Genomic DNA, 25656 nt, shown 5'->3' with positions numbered 1-25656 from the left:
ACAGAACTATCCCTGGACCCCTCACCTGCCTGATGCAGAAGCTGGTTTGTGCTGCAGTAACACAAGCTTGCTCCTCTCAACGCCGATGCCCTGTGGTTATGTCCCACCACACAGCTCGAAGGGCCGCAGTCTTACCCAGAACTGACCTTTGAGTAACCAATCACAAGTGCAGCAGTATGTGGCGTGGACACTGGAGCCAGACTGGCTGCCCAAATACCTTGGGTAAGTTATTTAACCTCTCTGTGCCTCAGTTTACCTTATTAGTAAAAACACAGACAAAGATAGAGCCTACCTCTCGGAGCTTTGTGAAAGCTAAATGAATCCGTTTATGCGAAGTGTGTGTAGGACAATGTCCGGCACCTAGAAAGTTCAATACCAAGCATTACCTATTCTGACTATTAATAGGGGCCAAAGTTTGATACAAAACCTATTTTTCCCCTTGCATTTCCTTTTGAAGCAAACAAAGCAAATCTCAGAGGGTGTGTAAGTTTCCTTCGGCTCCTGTGGCAAATGACCACAAAGTCCCTGGCTTAAAGCAGCTCGGGTTCATTCTCTGACAGTTCTGGAGATCTGAAGTCCAACCCTGTTCTCACTGAACTAAAATCAAGGTGTTGACAGGCAGGCCTGCCTCCCTTTCGGATGCTCCTGGGGAGAATCTCAACTTTACAGCTCCTGGGGGCGCTCACTATTCCCTGGCCTGTGGCACCTCCTCTGTACTTCCTCCATAGCAGCTTAAAATCTCTCTCCAGCTCTGATGTTCCTGCCTCCCCTGCCACCATGATAACTCAGGACAGTCTCCCCATCTCAAGGTCAGCTCATCAGCAGCTTTAATCCAACCAACAGCCTTCCTTCCCTTCTACCGTGTGACCTAAGATAACCACTAGGACTTGGACATGTTTAGGGAGAACGTCAACCTGCCTACCACAGAATGGTTGCAGGATCCCTTCCCTCTCGTCTCTATTCACTTCTCTTTGCTCAGGCCTCCCCATCAAAACCCTGACTTCTTTCCCAGCACCCTGAGCTTCTGATTCCTGCCTATCCTTCAGACAGCAAGGAGGTCCCTTATGTCCCTCTCTACAGTTCCCGCATCATCAGAATGTAGCATCTACAAATAGTCAAAGATATTAATACTGACCAGCTTCCTTAGCTTGACTCTGAGGACTATGCTCAAGACTCCATCCCCAGTCACTGTAATTCTGCTTCTTTGCCTATTGGCCCCAACAACAAGGTGTTTTTAAATTGCAACCAAATTATGACCAACTTCCAGTCATTCAACAGCAACTATACATAATATACGTTAAACAGCTACTATGTGCCAGGTTCTGGGTTAGGCAACGGGAATGTAAAAATAAATGAGACACAGATCCTGCCCTCACCGAGCTCAGTGTTGGAGGCATGGATGGGGCAAGGAAGGCAGACGTTTGTAAAAATGTGGTGGGAAATGGTTGGCCGTAACTTAGTATGGTGGGACCCTACCACCCAGCAATTTCACATGAGTCCTAATGGTTTCCAAAGTGGCTGCATGCGGGATTCACTTAAGTCTGCTTTTAAAAACCCCAATGCCTGGCCTTTCTCCAGCCCAATTAAATCAGAACCTCTGAATATATGGCCTGGGCATCAGTATTTTTTTTTTTAAGCTCCCAGGTGATTCGAGGCAATGTGAGAACAGGTACATTACACACAGCTAGCAGTGTGCCCCCAGGTTCTGATTTAATTGGACCTGCTGCAGTCTGGACACAGATATTTTTAAAACTCCCCCATGTGATTCTAAAGTATAGCAAAGTTTCAGACATACTAGACCACAGCAGTGGTTCTCAAAAGTGGGAGGGTGCTTTTGTGCTCCAGGGGACATGTGGCAATGTTTGGGCACATTTGGTTGTTGCAATGGACTGGTTGTTGCATCTAGTGGATGGTGGCCAGAGATGCTGCTAAACATCCTACAAAGCATAGGACAGCCCCCCCATCCAAAGAATGATCCATCTCCAAATATCTATTGTGTCACGGCTCTGTGAAGGCCTAGAGAGATGCGCTTGCACACGTGCCCCAGGACCAAGAGACTTACCTAAAGATGTTCACAGTACAGTGTAACAGCAAAAACAAACCAACCCGGATACAACCCAAATGTAGAGAGAAATCTACATTAGCATATTCATAGCACAGACTATCTGAGGAAAGAGAAGCATAAACACAGCAGGAGTGGGAGAACAGAGGCTTCCCTAGGGGGAAATGGGGTCTCAGGGAACCGTGGCTGCATTCCCAGCTAGCACCAGTTACTTGATGAGTCTCTTTTCTTTCTAGGCTCTTTGGTTAGTTTGCCATTTCCTGAGGAAAATTTATCCTATTTGGTCTTTTTAAGTAATTTGGGCAACTCCAGTAAAGAAAAAAAAAATCAGTATGCATGGAAGTATTTCCTGCAGCATAATTGATATATACATAATAGAAAAAAAATTGAAAACCATGTAAATATCCAGAAATGGCAAAGTGATTAAGACATTATGGTACATCAACTCAATTGAATGTTATGCAGCCATTAAAAAGGATAATTATGAAGGTGATTTAGAAACGAAGGAAATGTTTGTGGTATGATGGGAAATGAAAAAAACAGGAAATAAACAGCACAAACACAGTGATTACAACTCAGAAAAATACGTTGGCCTGTGGACAAATACTTGGAAGGATTTGCAGAAATAAAGATGGTCGTAATTAAGATGCTAGAATTATGGGGTTTTTTTCCCTAAAATTCTCTTTAACGCTGTTTTTTTATACTTAAAGTAGACATCTTTTGGGACCACTGCCCAGCCTATACCCCTCTCTGCTAAACACTGTTTCCCCACCCAAAAGGGTGAATGCCCCTCAGCCCTGCTTGGTCCCTGTGACTCTGTGTCACAGCCTGGGCACCTGATCCTAGCTGGACCAATCAGATTCTCATTACTGATTGGCTAGAGATTTAAGATGCTGATCCTCTGGGGCAGTCTTTTTTTTTTTTAGATAAAATTCATAAACTTACCATAAAACTTACCATTTTAAAGTGTGTGATTCAGTAGTTTGTAGTACATTTACCATGTTGTACAATCCCTGCCACTATCTACTTAAAGAACATTTTAATCACCCCCCCCAAAAAAACTCCATACCCTTTAATGGTCACTCCCAATTCTCCCTTCCCCTAGGCCTAGGCAACCACTAAATTTACTTCCTGACTCTACAGATTGGCCTGTTGTGGATATTTCCTATACATGGGGCCATATGGTATGCTTTGGTGTATCTGGCTTTTTTCACTTAGCATAATGTTTTCAAGGTCCATCCATGTTGTAACATGTACCACACCTTGGGGGCCCCTGGGCGGCTCAGTCAGTTCAGCATCTGCCTTTGGCTCAGGTCACGATCTCAGGGATCCTTGGATTGAGCCCCGAGTAGAGCTCCTTGCTCAGTGGAAAGCCTGCTTCTCCCTCTCCCTCTCCCTCTGTTTGTGCTCATGCTCTGCCTTTCTCCCTCCCTCATCTACCAAGTAAATAAATAATATCTTTTTTAAAAAAGGTTTATCAGTGCTTCATTCCTCTTTATGGCTAAATAGTATTCCATTGTATGTTCCATCCCATATTTGGTTTATTCCATTCATCCATTCATGGACATTCGTGTTGTTTCTCTTTTCTATTATGAATAATGCTGCTATGAACATTCATGTAAAAGTTTTTGTAGGCTTATAGGGTAGCTCTTTGTTTAATTACTGGAGGTACTCCCCAAATTATTTCCACAATGGCTGTATCATTTTACATTCCCACCAATAGTGTATAAGAGTTCTGATTTCTCAACATCCTCACCAACACTTATTTCTCTTTTGTTATTTTTTTTAAGGTTTCTTTATTATATATTAGAGAGCATGAGTGGGAGGAACAGACGGAGAGGGTGAGAGAGAATCTGAAGCAAACTCTGCGCTGAGCCTGGAGCCTGACAAGGGGCTTGATCCTACAATCCCAACTAGAGACAAACCAAAAGTTGGACACCCAACTGACTGTGCCACCCAGGTGCTATTATTATTATTACTATTATTATTATTATTATCATTGTCATCTTAGTGATTTTGAAGTGATATCTCATTGTGGCTTTGATATACATTTCCCTAATGGCTAATGATGTTGACTGTTTACATATACTTCATTAGTCATTTGTATATCTTTTTCAGAGAAATGTTTATTCAAATTCTGTGCCCATTTTTTTAATTGGGTTGTCTTTTTTTTCTTTTAAAGATTTTATTTACTTATTCATGAGAGAGACATAGGCAGAGGGGAGAAGCAGGTTCCCTGCAGGGAGCCCAATGTGGGACTCAATCCCAGGACTCTGGAATTATGCCTTGAGTCAAAGGCAGACATGCAATGCTGAGCCGCTCAGGCTATTCCTGTTTGTCTTTCTATTGTTGAGTTGTAAGAATCTCTATGTTATGGATACTAGATCCTTATCAGATACACAATTTGTAAATATTTTCTTCTAGTCTGTGGGTTGTCTTTTCACTTTCTTGTTGGTGTTCTTTGATGTATAAAGGTTTTTAATTTTGATGGAGTCCAGTTTCTCTTTTGTTCTATATGCTTTTGATGCCATTTAAGAAATTACTGTCTAATCCAAGGTCATGAAGATTTATACTTATTTGCCCTTCTAAGTATTTTATAGTTTCAGCTCTTGCATTTGGGTCTTTGATCCATTTTGAGTTGATTTTTGTATAAGGTGTGAGGTAGGGATACAGACTCTTTTTTTTTTTTTTTTTTTTTTTTTTTTTTTTTGCATGTGGCTATCCAGTTGTTCCAGCACCATTTATTGAAAAGTCTTTTCTTTCCCTCGTGAATAGTCTTGGAATCCTTGTTAAAAATCAATCGACCATAGATGTATGGGTTTATTTCTGAACTCTCAGTTTTGTTCCATTGATCTCTGTATCTGTCTTTTTGCCAGCATCACATTGCTTTGATTGTAAGTTTTGTAGTAAATTTTGAAATCAGAAAATGTGAGTCCTCCTAGTTCTTTTTTAAAGATTGTTTTGGCTGTCCGGGACCCCTTGAGTTTCCATGTGAATTTTAAATTCAGGTCTCCCATTTCTGCAAATTGGAATTTTGAAAGGAATTGCATACAATCTGTAGATTAATTTGGCAAGTATTGCCATCATAACAATATTAAAGTTTCCAACCCATTAATAAGGAACGTCATTCCATTTATTGAGGTACTCTTTAATTTCTTTCAACAGGGCTCAATAGTCTTCACTGAACAGATCTTAAACTTCCTTGGTTACGTTGATTTGTATTTTTTCCTTTTCGATACTCTGGTAAAGTGAACTGTTTTCTTAATTTCACTCCTGGATTAGGGAAGTCTTTTGAACCAAGGGCATGAGCAAGGAGAAGGAGGAAGTGGCAGGGGACACCTAGAGAAAAATGATAAAAGCAGAAACCAGAAATCATGTGAAAAGGAAGGCAGTTGGGAGGGAGAGATTGAGAACTGTACTTGAACCAAATGCTTAAGCAAAATAGGAGATTTGGAGACCAGGTTCCCGCATAAGTAGGAGTATCCTAAGCTAGATGAGAGCATGTTGAGATGTGGCCAATGTGGCCAAACACCAAAGAAGTCCATCTAAACCAGAGTAGCTCTGTAGCAGCTGATGACGAGCTTACGCCACTTCCTTGGTAAAGAGGAACTTCGGAGCGCTTTGTCTGTCTATGTTTTTTCAGAATGAACCAAATGTAGTTTCCACATGCCCTGTGAGATCAGACATGCCCAACAAAGGCTAGTCTCCTAAAGAACTACCTCCCAGAATTTTTATACTGCTACACCTGCACTGGAGGGTTCCATTTATGAAATTCTGACCCCTAGAGAGAGTCAAGCAGGTGGCCTGCTCCCCTCTCCCTTGAACAAAAGATACTGTGTTTTCATCTGAGTGAAACAAAGTTCTATCCTACTGCTAATGCCTCCTGTGGTTTGGCTGTGTCGGGGAACCTGTTTGATGTTTGATATTCTCTTCCATAAAAGTAGCAGATTGGGGAAAAGGAGGAGGAGGAGGAAATGAAGGGGAGTTCAGAACCTAACTTCCTGGAGGACAAAACAAATCTCTTAATAACTGTAACTATTTGAAAATCACTTCAAAAGTAAAAGTCTTGTCACCCTGGCAGTTGCCCAAGGACGTGGCTTTGGGCACCCCCTCCATCCACAGCTAACTCTCCCCTCACCTATTTTAGGATATCATAAAGAAGCTGCATAGGAATTACAGGTCTCAAAGTCATGAGGAAATAATCCTGCCCTGACTCAACATGGTGCTTCATTTTGAGAGCATGGAAATATACACTCATCTCAAAATATTTATTTGCTTATAACACTTCACCCTCTTCTTTCATTTATTTGCTTATAAAAACTTAGCTAAAATGTTAGCGTCTTTACAACTTGCCATATGCTTGCCCAGGGTTGTTTCATTCGGTCCTCATAAGCCTGTGAGATAGATATTAATAACTACCATCTACATCTCACAGATATGGAAACAGCCTTTTAAAAGTGACAAAACCTTACAGACACTGAAGTCACAAGTGGCACATCCAGGACACCTACCTATGGCCTCCTGACTTCAGAGCCAGTGATTTTTGGTAGTATGTTGTCCTGCCTCCCTTGCTTGCCTCTGCAGATATAGCTGCTCCAGCAAGCCCCACACCAAGCTTCAGTTTCTTATTGGCCAAAAGATTCTAGAGCAGGATTTTCAAAGCTGAGTCCCAGCCATCATCAGAGATGGTTCTTCCAACTCCCACCTGCATCTCCTTGGAGGTACCCAGTAGGGTCCTTATCCCTGTTCCTATCTCCTAGTCCTGCTTGCTTGGGTGCCCCAAGTCTGATCCTGTCATTAACCCATTCAGCAGATCAGGTATTTATTAGTAAAAATTGCTGAGCCAATTTGCCATGTTGATAGATATTGCAAAGATACCGTCTCCAGGGCCGATACCAAAATCTACTTCCAGCAGCAAGGTCAGAGGGTGCTTGTTTCCCCACAGCCAATGAACATGGGTCTTATCAACTTTCTGATCATTACAATCCAATAATGAAAACTGGTAGCTGATTGGAGTTTTAAATTTGCCTTTTTAAAATTACAAGTGAGGTTGAGCACTTTTCATATTTTTTTTTTTACTTTTCATAGTTTTAAGAGCTGTTTCAACTTCTTTTTCCAAGAGTTCCCTGGTCATCTCCTCTTTCCACTTTTCTGTTGGATTGACAGTCTTCTTATATTGCATTGTGGATTTTTATGTATTGGGGAAATTAACTGTATGTAAATATTTTTCCAATGTAGTGTTTGTCTTTTGATCTTGTTTTTTAGCATAAAGAACTTTGGGGGGGAAACTATGTATTTAAATTTACCAATATCCCTTTTATGGTTTGTGTCATATTTTTTAAAAAAGATTACTTTTATTTCATTTTATAAAAATTTTAATCCTTAAGCCATCTGGAATTTATTTGGTACAGTCTGAGGCCAGGAAGTGTTTTCGGGAGGATTAAATGAGATAATGTGTTGAAGTGCTAAGAATAGCAGATGACATTTAGTAAGTATTCAATAAAATGTTGTTGGGTTTAGCCAGTGCCTGCACACATCTCTCTTCTCAAAGGCATGTCCAGGACATCTGGGGGCTTTAATCATACATCAGTTACCATTGTGTGATTAAGGAAGGAAAGGGTTCAGTCTCTGGTACCCAGAGATCATGAGATGCCCCATATATCCCCAAACAAACAAAAAGTCCCTTCTGCAGAGCCCACTATCCACCCTCTGATCTCAGCAGGGTCTTTGATGCTGTCACTCATCCTTTGCACCTAGGTGAGGGTTCTCTTTTTCAAAGAGCACAGTGAGTTCTTGGCTGGACTTCTGGACTCCACTAAACTTGGCCCCAGGCCATGCAAATTCCCTCCAGTCTCTCACTAACCATGGAGGAACTATCACTCCTGTAAGGAGAGACGGCCGTTGCTTGTATTTGAAGGGTATAGACTTTATTTGATTCCACCACCCTAGACACCAGCAACTCAGTCGACAACTGCCTTTCCCATCCAGTCTTGTGTTGCTCCTCCTAGTGTTTTAAGAATGGGTTCCAGAATCTAAAAGTCTGGGGCCACTGGGCCACACAGTAATAGAAATGAGGTGGGAAGAGACACGACATCTGGCTAGAAAGGAGGGCAGGGGCCGTTGGTGTCGGCTCTGCCTTGTTAACCTGAAGCGTTTGGTTTTCAAACAAGTGAATGACATGGTTAGACTGGTGATTTAGAAAGTTCACTCAACAGCTGATGCAGAGAATGGATTAGAGGACTGAACCCAATGCAGAGGTTATTGCTGTGGCCCTGGTGAGAAGGGACGTGGGCTCTAGGTGCCGGGGGCCAGGGAGAAGGGATGAATTCAGGAGTCCTTTTAAAGCAGAAATCAGTAAAACTTACGGTGGGATGAAGGGCAGGACAGAGGTTATGCTTAACTATGCTTCTGAACTTGGAAGAATGGATAGGACAGTTCAGACCTGCCTCCAACCCCCACCCCCTCATCCCCCCCACCCCCTGCCCCCACACCCCACACCCTTCAAACCATAACTAGCTTCTGGTCTCAGCTGAAATCCCACCTCCTCCGAGACTCTCTCTGCTCCCAGGGGAAAGTCCACCCCAGCCCTGCTGGATCATGTCACTCCCCGCTGGTTATTTCCTTCTTAGCACCAATCACACGTTATAGTTAGGTTATCCTCTCCATTGGACTGTAGACTCCATGGGGCACCATCGGCTCTCTATCTGGCTCATTATTTTATCCCCATGTCTAATACAGGACCTGCCACATACCAGGCGGTGAATAAACACTCTGTTAAATGAACGTAGGAGGGAGGCAGAGGGGGGCCTGGGTGGGTCAGCTGGTTGAGCCTCCAACTCTTGGTTTCAGCTCAGATCATGATATTGGGGTTGTGAGATCAGCCCCCCTCCCTGCTCCGTGGGCGGGCGGGGTGGGGGGAGGTAGAGGGTGAGGTGGGGACATCTCCTTGGAATTCAGCCTCTCCGTCCCTCCTCCTGCTGGTGCACGTGTGCTCGCTCTCTCTCTAAAATAATTAGATTTATCTTATTTTATCTATCTATCTATCTATCTATTTAAAGAAGGAGGGACAGGTTGAGGACCAAGATGGTTAGGATGGTTAGGAAAACCCCATTTAACATCCAAGAAAAACTATGGCGCAGGCAGCCGGAGACCTGGGTCCCGACCTCAGCAGAAAGGGGGGCTGCGGCTCCGGGAGTATTTCTTGAATAATCAGACCCTGGCAATGAACTGAGAGCGCCTAAGCACGGGTTAGGACAAAGGCTGCCCCGGCAGCGAAGAGCCAGACGAGGGACACTTGGTAGCAAGCACGCAGATTCCTAGGCTCCTCCCCAGACGCGATGGGCCAGGAGTCTGCAGGCGTAGCGCGTTCCTACAGGGGTCCCCCAGGTGAGTCGGAGGCACCGTGCGGTGGCGGTGCGGGGGCGGCGGGGCAGGAGCACAGCGGCGCGGGCGGCGACTCCGGGGGCGGTGACTCCGCGCGGCCCCGGCACCCTACACGCCCGCAGCTCCGCGGGGGGGCGGGGACCTTTGGTCGCACTGGGCCTCGCGCCGGGCTCCGCCCCGCCCCCGCCCTGCCCTCCGATTGGCCGCCGCTCCGCCCGCCCCGTCGGCCTCGACCAATGAGGGGCGGCGCCGCGCGCCGGAAGTCGGAAGCCGGAAGCCCCGCGGCGCGGGCGCCGGCGCCCTCCCCCGGAGGCAGCTGTCGAGCGGCGCCATGCGAGGCCTGGGGCCGACGCTGACGGCGCGGCGCCTCTTCCCGCTGCAGCTGCCCCCGCGGCCGCCGCGGCCGGCCGGACCCCGGGTGTCGAGCGGGGCGGCGGCGGCGGCGGCGGGCGCCCCGGAGCGGGCCATGGACGAGCTGCTGCGCCGCGCCGTGCCCGCCACGCCGGCCTACGAGCTGCGCGAGAAGACGCCGGCGCCGGCCGAGGGCCAGTGCGCGGACTTCGTGAGCTTCTACGGCGGCCTGGCCGAGGCGGCCGAGCGCGCCGACCTGCTGAGCCGCCTGGCGCGCGGCTTCGGCGTGGACCACGGCCAGGTGGCCGAGCAGAGCGCCGGCGTGCTCCAGCTGCGCGAGCAGCCGCGGGAGGCGGCCGTGCTGCTGCAGGCGGAGGACCGGCTGCGCTACGCGCTCGTGCCGCGCTACCGCGGCCTCTTCCACCACATCAGCAAGCTGGACGGCGGCGTGCGCTTCCTGGTGCGGCTGCGGGCCGACCTGCTCGAGGCGCAGGCGCTCAAGCTGCTGGAGGGCCCGCACGTCCGGGTAAGGCCCCGCCCGGGGCCCCGCCGCCCCCCCCCCCCGGCCCCGCCTGCCCCCGCGCCCCGCGCCCCCGAACCCTCGCCCGGCCCCGGGCTCGCCCCGGAGGGCTCCCTAGCGACTCCTGGCACCGCCTACTCTAACGCGCCGTCCGCGCCGCCTCCGGGTTGAGTGCGCTCCACGAAGGCCCCCCTTTTTATCCTTTTAGCCGAGTTCCGTCCGTGCGGCCTACTTGAATGAGCAGCGAACTGAGTATCCCGTAGCGCTCCGAAACCCCTGACGCTGTCGGCACAAAGTTCGCTGCGCACCCGCTCTGCGTTAGCGCGTTGTCTTGAGGAGCCGCGCGGAGCGCACAGAGATGAGGTCTCTGGTCTCCATCGCACCTTCCGGAGCGCGGCCCTGAAATGTGATGATCCCAGGTTGGGTCCCTGAGCAATCAGACGCTTAGCTCGGAGAGCTCACGTTAGGTGCCAACAGATACTTGAGGATTGAAATGATGACGACTTGAAAGATTGAGGGCAGTTGAATACAGTCCTCCTCTACCTTCGGTATCAAATCCGAAGGGACCCCCTAGCCTGCCCCTTTTAGTGAACAACAAACAACAACAAAATGACGTAAATCTTTCAGGAAGCTTCTGGCATTCAGAACCTTTATAGCTGCAGTCGGCTTTTAAAAAACTGAGCAGTTGAACGGTTGTGTCATAATTCATTCAAAAGCTGGAACGCTGGCATGATCATTTTTATGTTCGCCGCCTCACTCTTAGGCCGGTTAAGGAAACATGCTGAGGTTCGGAGACTTGACCAAGGACTCCCAGCAAATAGGTATGTCTCCAGTCATCTACTCCCAGCTCAGTCTGAGGTTTGCACTATGCTTTTATAACCACATCATGTGAGTTATGGTGTTTGGAAGAGACTTCCTCTTTCTTGACTGTCTGGCCTTAGATGCACAAATACTGGGGATGGTTAAGAATGGAGTTAAGCTCAGTGATAACAGTGCTGCGATTGATTTACTCATGACGGCTGATTCCTTTATGACACTAAATGTTAATCCGGGGCCACGGTCTGAATCGATCACGTTTCTGACTCCCGCCCAGTCTGAATGGCCGAGGCTTCATGTTCTCCACTCTGCTTGCATCCCCATCCTCTTGGGTTTAGTCTTTGATCCAAGCACATGGGTTATTTACTTAACAGGTGGTAGTCCTTCTGAAACTTGATTCTAATTGCATGGAAGCCTGGAGAATTAGGTAGAATGTCCCTTGTCCCAGAATAAAAATCATCCACCCTTCTATTCATCCTTCCATACAACACTCAGCTATTGGGTGTTTATCTTATACCAGGCATGCTCCTAGCATTAAGGTCACCTGGTCAGGAGTTTCCATCGTAGCTTAGTATGGGAAGAGTTAAGAGCAGGCTTGGTGGCTGGCAAGTGCTTTTCACACACTTGGCTCATCTCATTTTCAGCAAGCCATAGGGACCTGTTGTACAGATGAGGTGATTAAAGATCATCAAGGTCATGTGCAGTGTCTAGAGTGCCCAGCTGGAACGCAAACCCAGTCTTGACTCCAGAGTTGTGTACTTGGTCGATACACGTGGATTCTCGGAGCCGGTGACTTTACTGGATCTAAAAGGGATTTAGTTTTCTTAGTATTTGCCTGATTCTGCAAAACCAAAGGCAAGATCAAACAACCCAGTTAATGAATGGCTTTGTTTTACATAGTTTTACCAAATGGGGAGTTTAATGTTCTCTAGTTGTGAACGTATTTACTTTTCACAAGAGTAAACTTACAAGCTTCCGGCTTACCAGTAATATCAGCACTCCTCTTTCTCTGGAGCCACTGGTCAGTCTTCCTTGTTGCTGAATCGTCAATCCTGCCATGGCCAGAAGGATCAGCATTTAATGTTTTTCCTTTGGCATTTCTGATGCACAGCAAACCACCCTGGACATTTCCAGCTTTACCATTCCAGCTTTACAGTTCTTCACTCCAGTCAAGCTGGCTCTTTGATGGAAAGTTCCCAACCCCACATTACTGCATGTTTCTTGCCTGGGAGACACTTAAGAGTAGGAGCTGCTCATCACTCAGCTTTTCCAACAATCCAGTTCAAAGTGGCATCATCCAGTTTTTAGCTTCGTAGCCCGTGTTGTTATTTGTGTGTTCATTATTATTATTACTCTCTTGGATTTTATACCTTAACGTCAGAATTTAGCATTTGAAATGTATTATTCCTCCCCACACATCCCCTAAACTCCAGCTAGATGATCAGCTCCTTGAAAACTAGGAGCCTTGTTTTAAAGGTCTTGCATAGCCAAATGTTGAATGGCACCTGAGATGAGAGGCCTGGGGTTCCCTGCCACAGGACAGAGCACACTTACTGGTCCCGTTTGACTTGACATCTGACTGCTGCACTCAAGAGTTCTGAGCCCGGAGGGGAGCCCAGAGGGCTTGGAAAATGTCTGCACAGTAGAGACGCTGCGTCAGATGTCTGGACAGCCCGTGGTAGATTTCAGCAGTTGGCCCCAGCAACGTCTAAGGACCCATCCAGTTCTAAATCCTCCCAGTGTGTCAGACACTACCAAATGTCCATCCCCTTGCTCTTCCCCATGCAGGAAAACTTGGCTGTCATGCAGGCAAGAAGGAGCAGAGCAGCTGAAAGCTGTAACAGAAAGACTTGATTTGGGGGCCAGAGGGGCTTGCTCTGGGGAGATCCTGGGCTGCCATCAATGCCAGGCCCTCAGGTGTTTTTTTTTTTTTTTTAACCAAAGCAGTCCACACACGAAACATTGTGTACCCAGAGGCAAAAAGTCAGGTGGAATAATGGCCTTTCTTGCAGAGGAGGAGTAACAGTAGCCAGACCTTTGCCTCCACATCTGATCTGGACACACCCGGTACAAGAAGCCTTTTCCAGTTGGCTCAGTCAACCTCTCCCATTTCTCTACCTTGACATCCTGTCCTCCAGTCTAGTGCATATAACTGTTAGTGCTAAATCCATCGATTCCCTTCTCCCTTGCTCTCCATAGCCACATAACATTTTTTTTAATCCCTGTAGTTTAAATCGTTCAGAGAATAGGGTTTTTTTAATCCATAGCAATTGTCACTGGGATCCAATTTGGTAATTTGTCACCAGAATCAATGCGTGCAATCCACTTTGATTCCATTTCTTCTACCTCATTCTGGATTTTGCATAGAAGCTAAAGGGGGCAACACAGAATTTTTTGCTCTGAGGAATTCAGTGTTAGAAACTGCTGTAAGTTTGGCACATGAAGCTTTAGAGCAGGAGTCCCAAATGGCTCAGGGTCCTTGTGGTGCCCTATGATGCTGGGGAGTAGGGAGCTTGCTCTGCTGTCACCCCAGATCTCAGCAGCTCTCACTGTGTCCACACGGCACCCGGTCCCAGCTGTACTACTCTCTCACACCTGCTGACCTCTGAACTTGCTGGATGAAATCACGTGGACACCCACCAGTTTGCATGAGGGCTGCTGTGGGCTTGGCCCTGAGCATCCATCCTGGAATACACTTGGTCCATTGCGTGCCCACGGCAGGCTCTTGTTTACTGAAACCTGTAGGGTGCAGTGGCATTTTTAGAGTACCTGACAAGTTTGAGGCCAAAAAGGAAGCCAATTAGGTGTCTTTCACCAGGACAGCAGGTATTGAGGGAGCACTGTGTGGAGATGGAAGGGGCCGGGTCTCAGGACCACCTTTGCCACCCACTGAGTAGAGGCGTGATTTGAGGTGATAATAGATCTGTTCACCCGTGGGCCTGTCGGCTGTGTAGTGAGGCATGTTCAAGGTCAGCCTGCTTCTCTTCTAAGAAGCACTCATGGGGTTACTTGTGCAGCATAGCTCAAAATCACAGATGAGGGTACAGTTTGTCACTGTCCCTGGTTGTGATTACTAGAAGTAGGGGTTATGAGGGCTGTGTGGTTTAGAAGCTGTTTTCCTCCAGAAGTCAATTGGGATTGAAGAGTTATATTTCTTAGAGATAAAAATCCCCCTTGAAGATGACTCGAGTTCCCGTTCTAGGAGGTCCGAGCACTGTTCAGTGGCTTGTGGGCCCCAGAGGAAAGTTGTCATTAAGAAAATGGGTTTCTTGATGGCAGTTTGGACATAGAAATTCCAGTGAGATGAAAGGTGTGTAGGTCTTGACAGAAGCATGGGGGGCAGGAGAGAGGGGGTTAAACGCACAGCAGACTGGCCAGCGTCCCCACTGTTGTGAGGTCTGGGCACATTGGACCCTTTCTCATACAACCTCTTTTGGTGGCTTGCCCTGTTTTTCAGTGAACATAGTGGCCTTGTTGGTTCTACTAAGTTGTGTGCTCAGCTATATGGGAAAGGACCTCATCTGTAGTTAGGCAAGGATGCCGCACCCCACCCCCCGGAGGGGACAACAGCTTCTACCAGCTGAAACTGTACATAGAATGTTTTAGCTGTGCCACCAGGACCCTGTCCGGTGCTTCTAGTTCCCTGTCCCAGCTCAGGGCTTCTGAGCAATGACCACTAATTTGCACATTCCAAACACAAGATCTCGATAGCCAAAAACTTCAGAAGAGGGGGAGGGAGACAGCTTTTTCTCTGCCAAAAGGGGAGGTTGGCTGGCCTTCTGCACAGTGTCCTCCAAGATAACCACAGTTGGCAGGTCCAGAAAACCAAGCCCACACAGACTGGCATTCCCAGCAGTTGTGTGTGTGCCTTGGATCAATGGCTGAACTGATGAGCATAAAACAGAGGCGGTTTCGTCCCCTCCTGTCGCCTGTGATCCTGCAGCCTTGCTGCACGCGGTGCTGCCCTCCAGCCGGAACAGCTGTGCCAAGTGAGCACCGAGCTTGGGGACTTGTGCCCTTTCACCTACATTCCCAGATCTCATGTGGCAGGGTCACATTTCACAGCCGTCAGTAGCCCAAAATAGAACGAAGAGACCTTGGAGAGAGAGCTCTCACTTGCCAAACCATTTCTTTCATCCTTAACCCTGAATTGATACTGAAACTAGGCACTTCTCATATTCTCCTCTTATAAATGTGGCAGAGTTGCCAGCATTCCCGACACAGAACTTGGCTAATCCAGTCCTAACCATGGGGAGCAACAAAGAAAAGATGGGCAAAGTATACTCCTGCCATTTTTTAAGATTCCCAGGAGCTGCTCCAGGACACTTCTGCTTGTATCTGATTGGTGGGAAGTCAGTCTTCTGACTGCTCGTAGCTGCAGTGTGATCTTGAACCTGGACAACCATGTGCCTACCGAAAGCATAAGGCTTCTGTGCATTTGGAAGAAAGGAAGGCAGCTATTGAGGAACTACAGGCTGTGTCTGCTGCCCCAGGGATCCTCTCGCTCTGGCTGGCAGGGAGCCCATGCTGTTCCATATTCAGTGTGTCATGGACACCACCCTGAGCCTGGTCTGCCCCTGCATCCTCTCCTCTCTCTGTGCACCTGCTGCCATTCTTGTTTGAAAGGTGAAGTTGGCTCATGTTATTCCTAGAAGTAGATCGGGTACAAATAAGTGAAGTAAAATTAGGATAATTTCATCAAATCCAAATGCACTGATTGCCAGACACACTATTTTACTTATGTTCTACTAAAGTAGGGAAAACCACTCCCAAGGAAACGGTGACCCACTGTCACATAAAAAAAAAAATGCATCTCGACTTCAGAGATGTTCAGATGTGAAAATGCGTATCTTAAGAGTTGACAACTGTAGCACCTGGATCCAGCACTGGTTTCTCTTGGGGAACAAGGGATGATGTTTCAGCACACCCCAGAGTGTTCCTGAGAGGGTGAGGACTGGAGCCCCATGCTGCCCTTCATGGCGCACCATCCTTTGCTCTGTCAACTTCACGTTTTCAGTCGTGTTCACTACGGTGAATGCATCAGAACATACCATTTGATTGGGGCAGCTCAGCTGAAATTGAGTGCTCCCTTTGAGGTCTCTTACCTACTCAGGCCACAGAGAGCTGGATGTCACACCCCTGCTCTGATAGGTCCTGCAGAGAAGCCATTTGGGGAATCACCCCGCAGGCTGCTTTTGTGTCCTACTTCGCTGCTTTACCCAGTGCGCAGCTGGTGACAAGGCAGAGGTGGGCTTGCTCTCTTGTCCCTGGAAGCCAGCACTTTATGTTCTCCCTTTCAGGAGATGAATGGAGTGCTGAAGGCTATGCTCTCAGAGTGGTTCTCTTCGGGCTTCCTAAGCCTAGAACGGGTCACCTGGCACTCGCCTTGTGAGGTGCTGCAGAAAATCAGTGAGTAAGTATTAAGGCTTTCACTTTTCCTAAATGTTAGCTGAAAGCCAGTCTCCATCCACACGTGCATTTGGTTCCAAGCGGTATTCACAGATGTGGCTGTCCTAGCAGGTGATGTCGAGATCACAGATGGGCACCAACCATTCTGCCCACAGGCCTACATCTGAGGTCCCACTTGTGTCCTCAAGTTTTCCATCACGAGGCCCCATCATCGGAGCTGCAGGACTTCACTGGACTGAGTATGTGCACTAGTATCTCCCCTAGTTGTGAAAACTTCTCCCTTGGCTAAATCCCTGAACGGGCTGTATGGTGCATGATGCCAGCATGCCTGAGACACAGGAAAGCCCAGGCTGCCATATCACATGGTCCTCAGACAGGAGAAGCTCTTTCCATCTCAGGATCTTCACACTCCATGCCATCTTAAGGAAAAGAAGGCTTACAAAAGGTTGCACTTTGAAGCATGACAAATTCCAGAGACTGCCATTTCACGTGTTGAAAACAATACAGCGGTTGGGGGAGGTTGCTAGACAAGTGGGACCAGGATGCACACTGGCAGCACTGACCCCCACACCACGGAGACTCAGAGGAATAAAAGCCAAGATGTTCACCCATGAAGCATGCAGCTAGTTTTTTGCATTAAAATCTGCTGTATGGGCACCTGGGTGGCTCAGTCGTTTGAGTGTCTGACTCTTGGTTTCTGCTCAGGTCAAGATCTCAGGGTCATGAGATTGAGCCCTGTGTCAGACTCCACGCTCAGTGGTTAGTCTGCTTGAGATTCTCACCCTCCTCTTTCTCTCACTCAAATAAATGAATAGATAAAAATCTTTTTTAAACATACAATAAAATCTGCACAACTGCTTCCCAAGGGCCCTGCAAACTAGTCTTAAGGTGTTAAAAATAAGAGGACAATCTGTAAAATGGTCATTAGTTGGAGTTCCTCTAAGTCATTGCTGTTTCATATTAAAATGATTTTCTTTGAATTCTCCTCAAGAGTCCATTGAAGATGCACTTGAAGGATTTGACTTTAGTGAGTCATATGAATAGGAACCAGCAGTGGATATTTGACTCGTGACTTGTCCAACCATCTTCCTTTTTTCTAATTCAGGTCGGAGGCTGTGCATCCTGTGAAAAATTGGATGGACATGAAGCGCCGCGTTGGGCCGTACAGAAGATGTTACTTCTTTTCTCACTGCACAACCCCCGAGGAACCCTTGATTGTGCTGCACGTGGCATTGACCGGTGACATCTCCAACAACATCCAGGTACCAGCAGGTGGTCACTGTACAGCCAAGCATCGTACAGAGCCCCTCACATCTTTCTAAAACGTGGCAGGATCCCCCTTTACAGAGTACATTGCATGAGGCATTTATGTTTTGAATTGGCTAGAGCTCTGTAGCTACGGAGGGTAGGCGCCTTGTAGAGGGACGGTTTCAGGAGAAGGATGGTGTTCCCCTGCAGGAAGTGACTTTGAACAGAGATGTAGCTAAGGAAGAGAGGGTACTCACTTCCGCATCTGAGCTTCGTTAAGTGCCTGTGGGCAGGTTTTGTTTTTTTTTTTTTTAAGATTTTATTTATTTATTCATGAGAGACACAGAGAGAGAGAGAGAGAGGCAGAGACACAGGCAGAGGGAGAAGCAGGCTCCATGCAGGAGCCCAACACGGGACTCGATCTGGGTCTCCAGGATCAGTCCCTGGACTGAAGGCGGCGCTAAACCACTGAGCCACCAGGGCTGCCCTGTGGGCAGGTTTAAGACTGTGCAGTCAGCCTTCTGCAGGCTCAGGGCTCTTCCCCAGGCAGCAGACTGTGGAGAGAACAGGCCCGGCCTGCTATGGAGTTGGTGAGAAAGTCTACATCCTTCCAGAGGATGCAGAGTACAGCACGGGGAGGGCAGGCTGCAGAAGAAGAACCAGTGCAGGGGTGCTAGGGACGGGGACAGACCGCGAGGAAGGGAAAGGCAGGTGAGGGAAACAGACACCCGAGTCGCTTCGGGCTCATGGGACACAGTGGGCTGGGGCTTTGCGTTAGGAATGGCTGATTAGGAAGCTGGAAAGATGAGAACAGATCCAGGATGGGCTCACAGGCAGCGTTTCCTAGTAGCAGAGGGCAGAGAAATCAAGCAAGGCCAAGGGGCAGGTGTTCCTGACCACCAGGGAGGAGTTCCCTGACAGGTTTCATGTCTGAGGGAGCCGGCCCTCACACACTGGAGGCCTGGGAGTCCACGAGCTTTCTAAAATTGAGTCTGGAATGGGGGAGCCCAGGTGTGTCCCCTAGGAGAGAATGATCTCCAGCTTTCACCCCCTTCAAATGCTCAGGGCAGGTGGCAGCATCTATGAAAGTGGAGAATGAGCCTTCTTTCTAACCTATGATTTCCGCTCTGAGGGGTTGTCCCTGGGAGATGCTCTGACCCAGGAGTCCAGGCGCTTGTTCAGCACAGCATTGTGTACTATTTCAAAAGGCTAGAAATGATGGCCGGACCACCTGCTACAGAGGATGCAGGGAAGAAACGAAGGCATGTGCATCTGGTACATCCTCACACCCTGGAGCTCCATGCATGCATTTAAATGTTGATTTTGTTCTACAGTTTTGATGCAGGAAGCCAGCCTTGACTCACTTTCACTTTGGAGTAAAATTCAGATCCCAGACTAGCATGTGTAGTGCACTCTTCCTTATATATATCTCGAGTGAACATTTGCTTGGTGCCCATCAGCCCCTGAAATGTGTCCCCTGTGTCCCTGCTTGCAGCACCATGTAAGTTAGGCATCATTCCCGGTATTACTGTCCTTGTTTATGTGCGAGAAGACTGAGGCTTAGGGGTTTTCCCCCAGTCCCAGAACCAGTGAGGAGGAAACAGGATTCCAACCTAGCCCTCAGAGCAGCACCTTCTGTGTGGGAGATTGGGCATATGGGGGAGGGGGTCATGTGCAGGCATGTGTATGCACACGCACGTGTGTTAGTGTTAACATACCTATAGCCAATGAGACAGACTGGAAGTGTTCACCCCAAGGTTAACAGCAGGACTTGGCATTAGGTTATGAGGTAACTTGTGATTTCTTCCTTAAGTGTTTACTTCTTATCTCCTTGCCATTGTACACATCTCCCTTATAAAACAAAAGAAAGATTCATCTGCATTTTGAATACTTTTAAAAAAGATTTAAGAGAGCTTTTTGAATAGGGAACACAAGATAACCTACAAAGTTCTGGAATGACAAAGGTAAAGACCCACAAGGTGAAAACCAGGCTCAAGATGCGCCCTGACCCAGCCCTCCATCAGAGCCCAGCCCTAGGAGAGGGCATGGCACAGCCCCAGGGGTGCCCCTCCCTCTGGGTCACCATCCACCTTTCTTTTCTTTCTTTTCTTTTCTTTTCTTTCTTTTCTTTTCTTTTCTTTTCTTTTCTTTCTTTCTTTCTTTCTTTCTTTCTTTCTTTCTTTCTTTCTTTCTTTCTTTGATTTTATTTATTTATGAGACACAGAGAGAGAGAGAGAGGCAGAGACACAGGCAGAGGGAGAAGCAGGCTTCATGCAGGGAGCCCTACACGGGACTAGATCCTGGGTCTCCAGGATCAGACCCTAGACTGAAGGCGACGCTAAACTGCTGAGCCACCCGGGCTGCCCTACCACCCCACTTTCTTATGGCAGCAGTTCTTAATTTTTAAGGAGTCACAGGAAAGGGGTGCTTAGGTAGCGATCTCAGGGTCATGGGATCAAGTCCCACATCAGGCTTCTCCCTCTCCCTCTGCCTGCTGCTCCCTCTGTTTGTGCTTTCTCTCTCTCTCTCTCTCTCTCAAATAAATAAATGAATGAATGAATGAATGAATGAATGAATGAATAAATGAATGAATGAATGAATAAATAAATAAATAAATAAATAAATAAATAAATAAATAAATAAATAAATAAATAAATAAATATCTTTAAAAAAAAGGGAGTCCCAGGAAAGACCCTCTGAGCATCTGAAGGGGATGAAAGCTGGAGGTCTTTCTCCCTGGGGGACGTGACCGGGATCCCTTATTCCAGACACAATTTCAGAAAGTCTCTGAGGCCTCATCACAGGCTCTGGGCCAAACCCCCTACTGCAAGAGTCATATGTAGCTGGTGCAAGTTAGAGTAGCTTAGATGTATTCTGGAGAAGCAAGCTGGTGTACCTGCATTAAAGAAGACCAAAGGTAACCACCTGCCCTGTGGTCAGGCAACCTTCAGATGGTAAGGTCCAGAAATCTCTGCATTCAGAACTCACAGCTAATGAGATCAGCCCCGACGAAGAGTCTTTCCTAGATAGCTGGGGTGGGGAGGGGGAGGAGTGGCGGTGCACATGTGTGGATGTGTGGATGTGTGTTTTCCCTAAGGAAAAACAAGGTTGTAGCACAAAATCAAAAAGGTACACAGAAAGATGAATTTTCTAAGAGAAAAACTATATAGGAGCATGTATGACCTACTGAAAAATCTAAAAATCTAGAGCTGGGCAAAGGAACAGAAATAACTAGGGGCTAGAAGCTGCAGGCCTGTGCAGGGCAGCCCCGGGAAGTAGAGGCGTACCTGCTAGGGCTAGGTTTGGGTGCCCGGGGTTAGATCTGGGTACCATAGGGGAGGAGATTCATCACAAAGGCCTGGAAAAGACAGAGGAGACACTCCTTGTTTTTCCAGAAGTTCAAAGTGACCTAAACGATACAGGGTGAGCAAACAGCCCTGGGGAGGCTATGCAGTTGCTGCCTCCAGAGAGATTGCAAATTGGAACAGGCCTTCCATCTCCAGAGCCTGGTCCTTGGTCTCCAGGCTCCCGCCCAGGGACCCAGGCCCTGCCATCACCACTGTGGTGTTTTCTAGGCCATAGTGAAGGAGTGTCCTCCCTCGGAGACGGAGGACAGGAGTAAGATCTCTGCGGCCATCTTCTACTCCATCAGCCTGACACAGCCTGGACTGCAAGGTGTGGAGCTGGGCACTGTCCTGGTCAAGCGAGTGCTCAAGGAGCTGCAGGTGGGCATGGCACAGGGGCTGTGGGATGAGAGAGGGTCTAGAGGGGGCTGGGAGGGGTGGGAAAGAGCCAGATTGCCTCTTGGCATGTCCCAGGTGCCCGGAGACAACTCGGGAGGATGAGGCAGTCCTGAGAAAGATATCTTCTGAGGACATCAGCCCTTCCAGGGAACTCACCCTGTGTAGCCGGGGCCTGTCTCATCTTGTATGTGCTTACCCGCCTTCATTACCACCAGCCCCTTCACCCCCCACCCCCCAGTGTGGATGGCACACTCTGTGGTCCCTCTGGCTGTGCCTCACTGGCCCCCACACCGCTCAACTTCCTTGTCAGCCGTGAGGTATGGTCAAGGTTAGACCAGGCAGCTTGAAGGTAAACACACTGGCTTTTTTTGTTGTGTTTTTTTTTAATACCTTCCCTCTGTTGCCCTGGGAAAAACCTTTCACCATCCTACAAGAGATGTTCATGTTTACTCCGGGTCTAGCTTTCTGAAATGATCTCATAAGGGGCTTGAGTGAGCTACAGTGAGCAAAATCTAATTATTAGGTAAAATAATTAGATTGCTAATAATTGGCTCTGAGAGTGGTGCTCTCTGCTTTGGGTGATTTCAGCACGATACCCACGGCAGCAGCCCTTCCATGGAGAATGGCAGAATGGAATTAAAATACTGACGTGCTTTGTATTAAATTCATAATCAATCTTAAATCTGAGAACTCAGGATTCAGATGGATATGAGCTTCATTTAGAATCACTCTCTTGCCACCTTTTCCCCAGAGGCGATAGAAGCCACATCTAATTAATATAAGTTTCTTATTTCCTTCTTTTTGACGCTGTTGATAAATGGAGCAGGGGGTATATTAGGGGGAGAAAGGCCATCAGAAGAGCAGTATCCAGGGATCTGGGTATTCACCCACAGATTTGACTTGTGAGTCGAGCAGAGTTGGCCACTCCACCCAGTAGCCATCCTGGGGTGAGGGAGGAGGGGTCACGGGTCCTGTGCTCGGCTGTGAGCTGGGAAGTCACCAGGGAGAACACCAAAGAAAGCCCTGTCATTCTCCTGCACGAGTGTGTGCATCACAGTTCATAAAGGCAGACAGGAGAGCTGCCCGATATGCCCATTGAAAACAGCATAATTAGGAAAATCATGGTATAGTCTTATCTTTTAATACTGTTCTGTTGTTACAGTTACATTTTTGAATTTTGAATGACAAATGAGAAAATGCTCATGATCCAGGTTCATAAAGCAGAGACATAAAATAAATGTCTCACGCCAGGAAAACACTGCCTAGAGAAAGAGCAGAGGAGTTACACTTTATCAGACCTGGGGGGTAGGTATCTCAGAGTCCTGGAGGATGGTAGGGTTTTTATGGGGGTTTTTTGTGGGGTTTTTTGTTTTGTTTTGTTTTGGTTTTTTTGCTTCCATCATAAGTTAAAAAAAGTTCTTCTGTAGTGAGCATACATTACATTTTTAATCAGAAAATCCTGGGTTTTTATGAAATGATTCTTGAGATCTGTCATTTAACCATGAACCGTGTCGCCTGATGTACTGCCTGATACGGAGAAACACCCGGTGCCCCTCCTTCTAGCCCACCATCCCCATGCATTGTGGTAGAGCAGGCAAGCAAGTATTCGTTCACGACAGTCACTGGGTGCTTGGTGCCAAGTGCCGAACCAGGCTCTGGCCACAGAGAAATCCTGGGAGGGGCATGGTGCACCAGACAGGCAAAAGCTGTGGTCAGAAGACTGCATACCGGGCCTCACATCACAGCAGCCCCTACTGCTCATTTCGGGCCCAGCTCCTGACTTGCCACTGTGATAGATGACTCAGATGGAGAAGCTGTCGTAAAGGCTCACCCTGGGGACTCGGGATACCTCCAGGGCCTAGCATATGTCAGGTTCTTAATAAATGTTCCCTGAAAGGAGAAAATTAATGCACAGCAAATGCCATGTTGGAAACTATACAGCAGCATGCAGCGCTTAATGATGCCTAAATGATAAATGGAGGGGCGTTTCTGTTTCAGTGACATACCTGCTGAATCCTGTGTGTGTTTTCTCCACTTTCCCTTCCCAACCAACCGTGCCTTACAGAAAGAGTTTCCTCATCTTGGGACATTTTCAAGCCTGTCTCCTATACCTGGATTCACCAAGTGGCTTCTCGGACTCCTGAGCTCACAAGGAAAGGAACACGGGAGGAGTGAACTATTTACAGATGCCGAATGTAAAGAAATCTCTGAGATCACAGGCGGTCCCATTAATGAGACCCTCAAGGTCCTTCTCAGCAGCAGCGAGTGGATCAAGTCTGAAAAGCTGGTCAGGGCACTCCAGGCCCCTTTGATGAGGCTCTGTGCGTGGTACTTATTTGGAGAAAAGCACCGGGGCTTCGCCCTGAACCCTGTGGCAAACTTCCACCTGCAGAATGGGGCTGTGATCTGGCGCATCAACTGGATGGCCGATGTGAGCCTCAAGGGCATCACTGGCTCCTGCGGCCTGATGGTCAACTACCGGTACTACCCAGCAGAGACGGCCACAAACAGCACCAGCTACCTCTGCTCAAAGAACATCAAAGCTTCCGAGCAGGTCCTCAGCCTTGTGGCCCAGTTTCAGAAGAACAGCAAACTTTAAACCCATCCCAAAGCAGACGTCCCCGACTCAGAGGAGAACTTTATGGATGGGTCAGGGAGGGTTACATATGAAAAGGAGCTTTTTATAGTAAAGGAGGGTTGGCGTGAGTTCTTTTGCCCACAGCAAGGTCACACTGGGAGGCTGTGCCCTGCCTTCAGTCTCAAGAACACAGGTGCGGTATCTGATGCCAGATGATAGTAGCACAGGTGGATGCAGACTGGGCGAGGATGCTGTGTTCTCCCCAGAAGAGGGGCCCAGGCCCCTGCCAGAGGTGGTGCTCTGGCACCTCCATCCTCAGAAAGCTCTAGAGCCTCTGCTGGCTGTCGTCCCAGGGTGGACTGGCCAGCTTCACAAGGCCCCGGGCATATGGCCCGGGTGAGAACAGATTTTCCTTCAAGCTTAGAACATAATCCAGCCACGGTTGTCTTAGCCATTTCTCTCTACTCACTACAAAGGGACAGAGGGCTGTGCTACATTGCCTCAAATTTTGGAGATCCTGAATATATGAAAATGTTCATGGTGCACAGGGTTTACTAAATTAAATCGTTGAGTACACAAGGTGGTGGTGCTTGGGGCTTGAATGGGATTGTAGACTTTACAACTTTGGTGATGCAGGTTCATAATGAACCTAATAGTATCAAACAAGCTCATTCTGTGCAGCATTAAACATAAACATACAGTTATTTAAGACAGTGTAGTGGCCACCTCTGAGAGCCAAGACCTCAGGAGCTGTAATGAGCTCTGAAACACCAGCTGTGTCGTTGGTCCCCAGGGGTCCTCAGCCTGCCCCAGGCGGGTCTGGGTTCTCTGTGAATAGAAGCAGGCAGGGGTGGTGCCTGGGCTTATAGGAGGAGTGGAGGGTGTGTGCTTGGGCTCACTGTTATCACTCCTGCAGACGGGTCCACTGGCCATCGTGCTCTTCATCTTCCAGACCCAACTCTTGGTCCTTCTGCATCACCTCCTGCATGGGTTCATTGCCTGATAACAAATGATGTGACAGTAATCACCACGAGAAATTGCTCCTTTTCTGAATCCTGGTAGAAGCAGTCCGGTGCTGCTTTGCATGGCTCTGAGCTAATGCTGATGGGGCTTGAGCTGTGGAGCTCCTCACAGGAGCCCCAGGGCACTGCCATCTAGGAGTTTGGGAAGAGTTCACGCACGACCTGCTTCTGTGTGGCACGTGTGCTGTGAGACTGCAATCCTGACCCCTGACCCCCCACCTCCATGTTTCATACCTTATATCTTTATTATGGTGGACATTTTCAAACCAGATACACAGAAGTGGACAGGACAGTACAATGAATCCGTGTGCCTGTCCCCCACCTCCCACCTCACTCTTGAGTTCTCTTGCTTGTCAAGCCTCATATCTTGACTTCTTAGCATGGTTTAGCAGGTGCCCTGTAAGATGGGACCCAGCTGGCTGGGTCAGGGATATGGATGAGGCTACCGTCTGGATGTTCTATCCCCCCACACACTGCCACATTCATATCTCGGACCACTGTCCCCCAAAAGTGATGACATTAGG

General features: G+C 48.0%; 1 protein-coding gene across 1 annotated transcript; it reads left to right on the top strand.

Moving 5' to 3' along the window:
- The first annotated feature begins 9776 nt into the window (after positions 1 to 9776).
- Positions 9777 to 24689, top strand: MLYCD (malonyl-CoA decarboxylase). Its single transcript, XM_038538172.1, has 5 exons — positions 9777 to 10322; positions 16433 to 16545; positions 17647 to 17803; positions 21365 to 21514; positions 23598 to 24689. Exons 1-5 carry the CDS (start codon positions 9777 to 9779, stop codon positions 24129 to 24131), a joined length of 1500 nt encoding a protein of 499 aa, XP_038394100.1. The 3' UTR covers positions 24132 to 24689.
- The last annotated feature ends 967 nt before the right edge of the window (positions 24690 to 25656 follow it).

The sequence above is a fragment of the Canis lupus genome, chromosome 5, assembly GCF_011100685.1.
Source record: "Canis lupus familiaris isolate Mischka breed German Shepherd chromosome 5, alternate assembly UU_Cfam_GSD_1.0, whole genome shotgun sequence".
Lineage (NCBI taxonomy): Eukaryota > Metazoa > Chordata > Mammalia > Carnivora > Canidae > Canis > Canis lupus.
This window is presented reverse-complemented; position numbering and strand designations above follow the sequence as displayed.

Bases quoted from the DNA above. Each gene is read 5' to 3' on its own strand.
- MLYCD (XM_038538172.1), top strand. From the start codon at position 9,777: ATGCGAGGCCTGGGGCCGACGCTGACGGCGCGGCGCCTCTTCCCGCTG. The intron at 16,546-17,646 runs GTAAGTATTAAG...TTTCTAATTCAG, and splicing joins GTGCTGCAGAAAATCAGTGA to GTCGGAGGCTGTGCATCCTG. The intron at 17,804-21,364 runs GTACCAGCAGGT...GGTGTTTTCTAG, and splicing joins ACATCTCCAACAACATCCAG to GCCATAGTGAAGGAGTGTCC.